Source organism: Salarias fasciatus, chromosome 1, assembly GCF_902148845.1.
Source record: "Salarias fasciatus chromosome 1, fSalaFa1.1, whole genome shotgun sequence".
Lineage (NCBI taxonomy): Eukaryota > Metazoa > Chordata > Actinopteri > Blenniiformes > Blenniidae > Salarias > Salarias fasciatus.
Window position 1 is genome coordinate 23,556,308 of NC_043745.1, and position 11,187 is coordinate 23,567,494.

General features: G+C 39.6%; 1 protein-coding gene across 1 annotated transcript; it reads left to right on the forward strand.

Annotated features, from left to right (window-relative positions):
- Window positions 1–456: 456 nt before the first annotated feature.
- On the forward strand, window positions 457–7,548 carry ric3a (RIC3 acetylcholine receptor chaperone a). The gene is made up of 6 exons (XM_030095262.1): window positions 457–758; window positions 5,003–5,217; window positions 5,497–5,683; window positions 5,899–5,995; window positions 6,474–6,625; window positions 6,716–7,548. The coding sequence occupies exons 1-6, from the start codon at window positions 641–643 to the stop codon at window positions 7,546–7,548; spliced, it is 1,602 nt and encodes a 533-aa protein (XP_029951122.1). The 5' UTR covers window positions 457–640.
- Window positions 7,549–11,187: the final 3,639 nt, after the last annotated feature.

The following is an 11,187-nucleotide window of genomic DNA, read 5'->3' on the forward strand; positions in this document are numbered from 1 at the left end:
TGAAAGGGGGAAAAAAATCCCATTAATTCATGATGAAATGATGACGGATTAATGTTCAAACGTTAATTTAAGCACTGAATTATAGACAGTAAAAAAAAAAAAAAACCTGTTGTTTCTCCATGTATGTCACTTTTGGTACACAATAATGGGACTCTTGGACAAATTCAGTGAGAATCGTCAGCAGCTGTCAACAAACAAGGCTCACCTGAAGATCAATATCAAATCAGACAGGCAGGGAACACAAGTAACCTCACATCTGCTTGTTTCATACTCTGTGATAAACCACAACTCTCAACAGAAGATATCAGTCATCCAATGATCGCACACACAGCTGAGAGCTGTTCACACACGGCAGTGGAGCGAGACTTAAGTCACAAAGCAGCAAAAATACGACATAAAGTGAAAACAGCCACAGTTTAAGAGAGCTGCCTCTTGTATAAATGCAGCAGCAGTGGTATATAAGGTCAGCTGATACTCTCTCCTGGGATTTGCAGCTAGTATTTCATACAGCACTTGAATGCAGCGGGTTTAATCTGCTCTAATCTGGGAAGGGACGTCGCCAGATGAGCAATGACATCTGTGGATACTCGCGTTACTCTTCAAGTGAAATAAACGAATGGCTGTTATTTTCTGAGACAAAATGTCTATAACGACTTGTCAGAAGGTTACTCTGATATCGTGCTCTGTTCTCTGTGTTTCTCTCTTCCTGCCCAGAATGCTTTTACCCAGAGGGAAAAAGGAGATGGGGCAGCCCGAGGGTAAGGCGGCTTATCAGATCATCATCCATCCATCTCCACCCTACTCCATCTCCAATGTCGCTTTTTTTCCTCTCTTTTTTTTTTTTGTGCTGCTGCTGCTGCTGCTGTTGTTGCCAGCTGTTACTCTATACAGAGTGTGCCAGGCCTAGAGGCCTCATCATGGTGCGCACATGTTCATCCTCATGTTATACAATGAGTCTGAGGTGGAAGAAGAAGAAAAAAAAATTCCTCTTCAAATATTGAAGTATATGATAATGTGATATTGAAATCACGGTTTTATACACGCACAGTTGAGTCTGCTGAAAGATGTTTGTTTATACTAAATCTGAAGGAATCTGAAGCATGAAATGAAGCTGCTGTTGCATTGTGTGCCATTATCATTTTAAATTTCAACATCTCGTGTCAAGCGTGACACTGATTGAGCCGCTCTGTTTGCTGACTTGGATCTAATAACAGAAGAGGGCACTTAACACCAGACTAATCTTTTCTCATCACTGCACTCCAACAGATGGGAAGAAGGGAGAAGGCCTGTAATTTTAATCGTTAAAGTCTTTATCAACAACAAAACATCTGAACAGAAATTTAACTGCGTTAACCTCACATCACGCCTGGAGGTGCTGTCAGAATGAATCGCCCATCACTGCAGGGACATGTCGCATTATATAGACTTCATATGTCATTTAAGTTCATAAATATCAAAGAACATCAGGAAATTACTTAAGTGTGCATAAATGGGATGTAATAACACTTAAACTAATGAGTCATAATGGATTTACCCAAACAAATAACATCTATATATGTACTGAAGAGTGCAAATTAAAAACGAAGAGAGTCTTCAATAACTCACTTCAGAAATATGACTGCGACAAGATGACAAACAGGACCAACCAAGCAAAATGATCACCATTCATGGCTCACATATTGTTAGAAAGCGGAGAAAAAACTCATTTTCTCCACTAGTTTCTGCCAACATTAACTTTCACATCTCTGCAGCCAGTGAATCCAGCTTCAGCTGCTGTCCCTCACTGTGGTCAGGCTGCAGTTACTCGAAGTGGCAGCAGGTGAACAGCCTCTCAGTTTCTAGCTGCCAAAAGACGATTTTGTTGACAGGTTTCGAACCATCATGCAGTGTTCCCTTTCTTTTCTGTCAGGCAAGAGTGCAGGAAATGAACCCAGAGTCGTCTATTAATGCGTCTTCTTCAGAAAAAAACCGTTCAACTTGGTATCACAGTTGTCATCAAGAAAATACGACACGTGATGTGTAAATGTGTCGGAAATCCTTTTAATGGGGGTGTTATTGCAGCAAAACTAGCTGTCAATGCGCATTCAGAGTTGTCTGTATCTCAGTCTGTGCGTCCAAAGTGAGAGTTGTCAATGTGGAAAAGAATTCGTCGAATGTAAACCAGAATCTTCCAAAGTTGCTTGAAAAGTCACTAGATTTTCAAATGTGTAAAAAAAAACTCTGCGCCTCTGTAGTAAAATCTGTACACACGTGTAATTGGAGTTGTTAATGCGTACGAAGAAAATTAAAGTTTAAAAATGTTCACATTTGGGCTCAAGTTCTGAAAATCCAAACAACTCACCTGTTAGGAGTCCAGAAGTTTCATAATTTGCTATTTGGATTTTTTTCACGTGACTTTGCTGTCTGATTGTAGAGAGAGGGCTGTATGCCCTGAGCTCAGGCTCACAGGCTCACTCATCCTGCAGTACTGCACAGCCAGCAGGCGGCGCTATGCCCAGGGAGCATCCCGACCACACTCAGGGTTAATGTTTTGCAATTAATATAATTATCGAGGTGATTTCTGAGCTTTCTAAAAATATATCACAGGTATGGGCCACTGCTCAGTCGTATTATGTTTTTAAATACGATATTCATAAGAGATATTCATAATTGACATGTACCATGTTTAATATAAGAAATTAGTTGAAGCGTTTTTCCATATTCATGGTAATAATTCATCTAGACTTGTCTTAAATGTTATAATGTATTAAAAAATGTGAATTAGTGAAAAGTGTTCTGTTTTTGAAGTGAATGTTGACAAATGAAACAAATGAATCTAGCCCCATATTCAAGAATTTCCCAGTTTGGGATTAATAAAGTAACTTTCTACTCTACTCAACAGAATGTTCTTTTTTATTTTAATTTAAATGTATATACATTTATGGTTTGTGACACAAAAAAAACCTGCAGGATATATTGAAGAGAACTTTTAAAGTTCAAAAGTCCAAAATCCACAAGAGCATAGTCTAAACAAAAATGCAAAAAAGTAGTGACCACACATGTGAATGAAAGTAATTTTCTTGCTATTTCTTCATTCACCTAATGGCCTGAAATATATATGTTATGAATTACAATGTACATATTATATCTTAGAAAACACAGAAGATATTGTTAAACAAACTGCAATACATCAGTATGTACTCCCTGAGTGCAAGCTCAAAGACTCATGAACATTTTTCAACTTTGAATACCTTTGTAGGCATTGAAAACTCTACTACAGAGAAGCAAAGTTTTTACACATGTGAAAATCTAGTGACAGAATCACAACTTTTGATTCTGGTTCACATTGACAAATAGTTCTCCACATTGACAACTCTCACTTTGTACACACGATACAGACAGCTCTGAATACGCATTGACAATTATTTTTGCTACAGAAATACCTTTATATATTTTGAACTGCAAAAGAAGCATAGACATATATCAAATACCTGGAATGGACAAAAAAAATTAAAAGATACAGAAAAATCAATTATTTCTGAATTATGGGAAGTGTTGGAGTTTGATCAGAGGAGGAATCCGGACACTCCACCGGAGCAGAAGCTCATTTTATTGGGAGTCCAAAAAAACCCAAGAACCTTGTGACACTGAAAAGCTTAGACAAGCAACCAGAACTCAGAGAAAGGAGAGCCAGACTCTACATCATACAAGAAACAAAACATGAACCATGAAACATTATATAAATTATTATTACTATTATTGCCTGTGGTGGAGGTGGAAGGAGTCCCAGATTACATTTACATACATACATACATACATACATACATACATACATACATACATACATACATATACATTTAGTTGCACTGTACATTCCATTTTGCTTAAAACAACCTGAAAAGTTCTACTTCTTCATAAGCAGACTTCTCAAGAACACAGTAGTTTATGGAAGTTATACTGTGGTAATATACATGAAGCAGAAATGTTTTATTATGATTGAAAAGTATATAAATAAAAAACTCCACTTTTCTCACAATCAAAAATGTAAAAATTCATGGATCTTGTAGAGTTTAAAATTATTCAAATGATTTATAAAGCAAAGAATAACTTATTACTCACCTGGTAGTCTTCAAAAACTGTTCTGTAACAGAGAAAATATCTATATGATCGAAGAGGACAGATACAAAGAGTTTTTCTGGTGAGGTACACTGTTCTTGCTTTGCAAACCAGCCCCTCCCACTCCTCATTGGTGTTTGGATTTTGGAGTTGGGCTCAAGCCTTAAGCTTAAGCCCAACTCCAAAATCCAAATGTGGATGAGGAGTGGGTGGGTCCGGTTTACACAGTTTGGCGATGACCTGAGGATTGTTTGTTCATGGTGCTGTTTGAGTGAAGGTTTTGTGTTTTCATTGACATATACTGTAGTAGTCTAATACATTGGAAGTGATGATAATTATAAAGATTTATTGTTATATACATTAAGTTAAAGCCTGATGTGAAGGGGTAGGATTACATCAGTATTTATTTCTTCTTCCTACTCCTTTCCTTGCATGGGAAAGACGCACAGAAAGAGGCACATGGTGTTGACCGTTTTATATTGTCCAGGGAATTGGATTATCTTTTTTCTTTCTTTTCTTTGATTGTTCACTTATTTTTTCTTCACATGTTTGAAATAAAGCTTTCATTCATTCATTCATTCAAATAATATATACAGTCAAACCGAATTCAGAGGAATGTTTCCGCCCAGAGACGTGCGATCCTGAATGATGCCTTGCTGCTGTTTCTCCTGATGATCCTTATCCTCTTATGATGTATTTATTTTTATACATTTCATTTTTATTGCTTTCATGGAAGCAGTGATGCATTTATTTTGTTTTATTTGTTCTATCAACCTAACACATAAATGTTTCAGTTCCAGAATCCAAACTAGACGATGTGCATTGTCAATGAATGCAGTCCATGCTTTTACTTCACTGATAAGTTGATCGAGTCAGTGATAACCTGATTGATTTTTATTTCTTTCAGTGGGTCCCGGGTTCCATCCTCCTGTGCACCAGCTGTCAGTGCCAGCAGATCCAGACCAGTGGGGCGTGGATCATTCGTACTCCATCGCTCACAGCGTTGAGGCTATGGCGAAGATGAAGGTGGTCGGACGGGGCAAAAAATACAACCTGATGGCTCAAGTGATACCCATATATGGCTTCGGGATCCTTCTGTATATCATTTATATCATCTATAAGGTATTATATTCAATGACTGACCTGCAAGGTTGGCATATCTTTAGAAAAGCTGTTGCCTTTTCTGCATGATCGTGACTTCTTTCTTTTCCATCACGCTGCATCTGAGCCCATGACATAATTTGCTGTAATAATCACAGCAGCCTGTTTTCTCTCAGTGGTTCTGTATTTGTCCCATATAGCATTATAATTCTAGTAAATTATAGAAACCGAGTCAATGCTTTTGAATTATCAATGATTAATGCTCTGTTTCTCTTCTCATAATCATGTTTATGTTCACAGCTGACATGTAAGGGGAAGACTAATAAATCAGCAAGCTACACCACAGCAAGGCAGGCAAACGTGGAGCGAACAATTAGTAGGTCCCTTCAGCAATTTGTCTTAATGGATAATTGTTTTGTTTTCTTGGTGCATTTAACAGTTTTCTTCATGATAAAATTGGATCTGTTAATCTCTTCAGGGAAAGAATAATATAAGTATAGTAGCAATTCATGCTGTGAAAAGAATTTTGTGGGAGTAAAGCAATTTCCTCTGTACCTGTGCAATCACACGTCTGTTAATATACAATACTGTACGAAAGTGTCTTATTATGTATTCTGTGATACGCCTAATTTGTTCTTACAGTGTTTATGTGAAAACGAATTGCACTGCAATATTAAACCAACATTTTTTGTTTCATTACAGTAAATGATCACGAACTTGCTCGACTCCAAGAGAGACTTCTGCAAACAGAGAGGATGATGGAGAGGATTGTCTCTGGGAAGGGACACAGCTCTGGCAGGTAAGGCTGACGTTACGTCCTGTGTTTCATCTCTAATGGCACAGAATCAGCACAGAAATTACTGCAAATCCTGTTGGGCGTGATATGATGTAGAAAATGTTTAGAGCATGAAAAGCAATCTGTTTGTGAAGTGTTGCTGCTCGAAACAATCCATATACTATTGAGTCAGACGTTTCAGAAGGCAAATTTATTGATAAGACACGACTGTGTGCAACACGAGTCAAACAAGCAAATGAGAACATAAAAACAGTACCATAAATTCAGTGTTTTTGTTATTACCATTTGCAATCCACTAATGCATAACATTTGGGGAAATCCAGAAGATTCATGAACTAAAGATTGAAAAGAGATTTTGCATCAGCGCTATTAGCCTTGAATAAATGTAATAATCATGCAATCGAGAGGTTATTAATCCATGGAGTGATGTCCTCTGCGGTAAAACGGTCTTTTCTGGCTCTGTGCTGCTCTTCTGTGGCAGGAGGCGGAAGAGCAAAACCACAACATCAAAGAAGGAGGAGAAACTGCTCAGGCAACTCCGACAGATCACACAGCTGATGCAAGAGGGCCGTTTGGAAGGAGCCTCCCCAGAAATGGAGGCTGAAGAAGTCCCTTACGATGCAGACTGGGAAGGTATACAGGCCTGGATCTGTGTCCCAAAGCTCCTCCGGAGTCATTCATGAAGTGTCGTGTGTTGTGTTCTGTTTTCATTCACGAATCCAGGCTACCCGGAGGAGACCTACCCGGAGTATGACGATCGCGAGGACAGACGACCTCGGTTCAAGATGATGAGGCTGGAGGAGCCACTCAGTCAGCCCACTGCTGAGGCCTTAGCGGAGAGGATGGAGCAAGAAGAGGAAGAGGTTATGGCAAGGAAACTCTCCATAGTGCAAGAGGAAGATGAAGAGGAGGAGGAACAGGTGGGCAGAGAAGGAGAGGAGGAGGAGGAGGAGGAGGAGGGGGAGAAGGAGGAGGAGGAGGATGTTGAAGAGGAGGAAACAGTGGAAGACCTTGAAGAAGTAGCAGAAGAAATAGCAGTGGAAGAAGAAGAAGAAGTGGAGGAGGAGGAGGAGGAGGAGGAAGAGGCCGAAGCGGAGAAACAGCAGCTGCTGTGTCTGCCTCCGTCGCAGCCCGCTGCTGAGAGGAAGCAGGAGAGACTTGGTTTGGACGTGAGCAGAGAGCTGCAGAGCCGCAGTGCAGCCAAGAAGCAGATCAGCTTCAGCGACCGCAAAGATGTCTTCCACTACCCTAAAGAGGGGACTTACGAGGAGGAGGAGGAGGAGGAAGAGAAGGACGAGGAGGAGGACGAAGAAGATGAGGGCACAGAGGTGGAAGAAGAGGAGGAAGAAGGTGATGAAGAGGACCCAGTGATGGAGGCGGAGAGCCTGCAGTTTAGCTGTGAAGGAAGTTCAAACCCAGAAGAGGAAGCAGAAGAGGATGAGGACGAGTACCCGTTAGCGGCAGAGCCTCTGGAGGATGAGGCTGTCGTCCAGGCTGAAGTGCACAAAGACGTCGGGGTGAGCGGGCTGAGGATGCGGAACAGAAGAGAGAAATGAAGAACTTCCCCCAAGTCTGAAAGTTTTAAACCAAACTTGGTGTCCGTGAAGCTTTACCCAGTTCACACTTTTCCCTCCTGCTGTTTTATCCCAAACTTAAGAGAAACACGCAGAGCTGTTCTTCATATTTTTGTACAAAATAAAGTATCCTTTCACATCATCAGTGCGACTGATTTATTATCCAAATTCAACACAGAAGTTTCATTAGTAAAATAAGGAAAATGAGGCAGAGTAAAATAAGGTTTCATGTGTTATTTTGCATTTTCCCATGAATTCTAATTTAGTGTTTTTCAAAATTATACACAGCAATAATACAATAATCACAATAATAATTAACCAAAAAAAGCCACAGCTTCATCATGCAGCCCCATGATGCTACGTAATACAAATAAAAGAATCATTCCCAATACGTGTGCACACTGATCAGGTTATAAACCACTCAGAGATTAGTGTGTGAACTCCTTTAGTCTTTATCAACATGGGCAGTGTTGAAGCACATAATATACATACAGGCAGGATATTTGATTTACTGTTAAGTCCTGCATTGTTGACAATGGACTCCATGCACAACTCAACCACTTCCTGAACTTCAGGAGGCTCCTCGTTTCCTGTCTTTCATGATAGGATGAGCTGATTAATGCAGGTGTGTCTGACCATTACTGAGGTCAGGGACACCTGGATAAATCAGCTCGACCTATCATGAAAGACAGGAAACAAGGAGCCTCCTGAAGTTCAGGAAGTGGTGAAGTTATGCATAGAGTCCATTCTTCCTTTTTAAATCTTCTTCACATTCCTCACACGAAGGTTCTCCAGGATTAGGATTATTCCACAGCTCAAGGACAAACACCCCCCCACCCAATAAAAAAAAAAAAAAAAAAAAAAAAAACGGTTTCAGTTCAACATTTCTGTGATTTGGAAAAAAATCAATACAAAACTTAACCATAATTGTTGTAACTATTTGCCACTTATAGTGTTCAAATGGCCTTATTGACATTTTAAGTGAACCATCAACCAACACTGCCGGTTCACTGAAGCACTTCTATCAGCATGTCTCTGTCCATTCGACACGAGCAACAGAATCCAAGTCTGAAAAAAACCTGGAGGGATGGAATTGCAAATAGTCTCAGCCTAATTTGCAAAATGTTATTTCTTGTGCAGTCTGGATGCATTTCAGGCAATCAGTTATACTCATAATGTCACGGTGACAGCTGCATTGTAAGATGTCTGCACAGCACTGGGAGGAACTTGGGATTCAGCGTCTGAGGACACAGTTAAACAAGAACAGAGAGAGATGCATCCTGAACCACGAACTCTGAATTTGGGCGACAACTTGCTCTACTGATGGAGCCAGTTAAATAGGCATTACCCACACATCCCTGGAGAGTGCAATGCAGTTTCCACAGATCACTTGTATGATCACTTGTATCACACAGATCCCCGTAATGCTTCAAAACAACTAAGACCTGAAAATGACCATGTAAGTCGTAATCGCTTATTTCATATTCATTCTAAGTCTCACAGCAAAAGAATTTTGAGGATGCACATAAAGTTTTCACTGTCTATGAATACTTTCATTATCAAGTATTTGTTAATATAAACGTTACAATAAGTTAATAATAACTATTTCCGGTGTTATAAATGATATGGAAGCAGCACACTAAACATGTCATGAGCACATTTGGCTCCCCCTGGCGGTTCAATGGGGTAATTGTCTCGGGGATGTGTACTGCTGCGTTAACTTGATTCAGCAGCTCAAAGAAAGCACCAAAATATGATAAACAGCATGAAGGGACAAACACAAAAACCTGTTCACTGCTTCTGATGCATCCAGAACATGCATTCGAAGCAGAGTGGGAGGGAGCAGCTGCAGAGCTGAAAAGTCAATTCACTGATGTTAACCGGAAAGTCTATTTCAATACAGAATGATTGGAGAACATTGTGCTGCAGCATGTACTATAATGCAGATCTTTGCTTCCACGATGCAGCATATCTCTAAATTTCCTCGTCATAGCAAACTAAAGACATTAGCTGCTTTGTGCAGTGTTGCCTCCAGAGACTGATGTAATGAGTTACGCATTATTAAAGATCCTGCAGTAATCTGTCTTCACCACTTCATTCATTTTATCCGTCTATTAGCAGTGTACAGTTACGGTATTAAAATTCAACAGCTGACGTCAGCAGAGGGCCGTGTGATGCTATAAATCGCAGGACTGAGAAACAACTTTTTAGGAATCTCTCTCAAAGAAAGTCAGATTTTGGATTTGAAAGTTACAGTCAGGCAAGAAATGCATTCTGTTCAAGCTAATTTACTCTGTTATCCTATTAAAGGGTTGTTGGTTTCTTTGTTCATCATGTGATTTCTCCTCTTTCGCCCAATCTCTGAGCGTTGTCTTTCTGTTATTTCAGTCACCTTAATGCACAGTATTCAACAAAGTGTGCTCTCTTTGTCAACCCTTGCTAAACTCAAGCCATATGAGATGGGACCGATGGTGTGTTCACTGTTTAGAAAAATTAACACATTTTAAAAATATTAACTTCTATTATTCCTTTTTTGAGAAAACACAATGCATTGTTTGACATACCGTATTTTTATTTAGTTTTTTTTCTTTCCTTGAACAAATGACTGTGTCTATACCACCACAGTAAATTGTACACGATTTACTGTACATTACAATGAGGGCACTAAAAACAGAAAGTGAGAGAACGTTTGGTTCCTGGACACATGTATGAAAAGCAGACTTTACAGCAAGAGTGTCAACCTTTTCTCTTTTTTTAAAATAGAAATTTAAAATAGTTAGAACAGAACACAATTGAGTACAAGAATAGCACATTTGATAAAGATTTCCTCATAACCCACGATAACAACAGCAGATTCAGATTGTTCTTTGCCCTCATTCAGCATCTTTTTTTTTTTAATGGTCATAAAATACAAAATACTATCATATAATTGAGAAAGGATACTTTGCCCCATAAATGAGCAAACAGATTAAGATTTTGAGTAAAAACGTGAACAGCAATGAACCACATGATTTAGAAAGTCACTGCCATTGAAATGAGGAACGTGTCAAACTGGGGTCGATTTGTGGTTTAAATATGTAAAGCAGGATATGAACTGTGAGACTGAGCCGCGGTGGATTGGCGCCGTCGCTGTGTGTGTCGGCAGTAACAGACATCAGAAGATATGAGCACATCCCTGAGCGCCTGAGTGCCTCGGGTACCTGCTGTGTGATTTACAGTACAAGATAAATAAATATTCATCTCTTGACATTTCGCTACTTGTGCAAGTGTAATGACAATAAATTTGAATCCTAATGCTGATCCTTTTCGTGTTGCAGGCCTTGATCGTAATTTAACACACCTACTCCAGTTCAAACGTCCTTCTAGATGCTCACTGTCGAATATTTCCTCCTGGGACACTTTGCCACATCAGGAATGTAGTCACATAGGAATATCCGCCTTGAAGAATTTCACATTAAAAACGGACTTTAATTTTGCTACTGAGAAATACCTCTTAATGTTTGTGAGAACAGCAAGCTGTGCAAAAACAAATTCAAGCTCGGCTCAATTGACGGCCGAAGCGCGACACTGGAATTAGTCTTGGAAGGCACAATAAAGTATGTACAGCTATATATCTGACCC

Bases quoted from the DNA above. Each gene is read 5' to 3' on its own strand.
- ric3a (XM_030095262.1), top strand. From the start codon at position 641: ATGTCTATAACGACTTGTCAGAAGGTTACTCTGATATCGTGCTCTGTT. The intron at 759-5,002 runs GTAAGGCGGCTT...TATTTCTTTCAG, and splicing joins GGAGATGGGGCAGCCCGAGG to TGGGTCCCGGGTTCCATCCT. The intron at 5,684-5,898 runs AATATAAGTATA...GTTTCATTACAG, and splicing joins AATCTCTTCAGGGAAAGAAT to TAAATGATCACGAACTTGCT.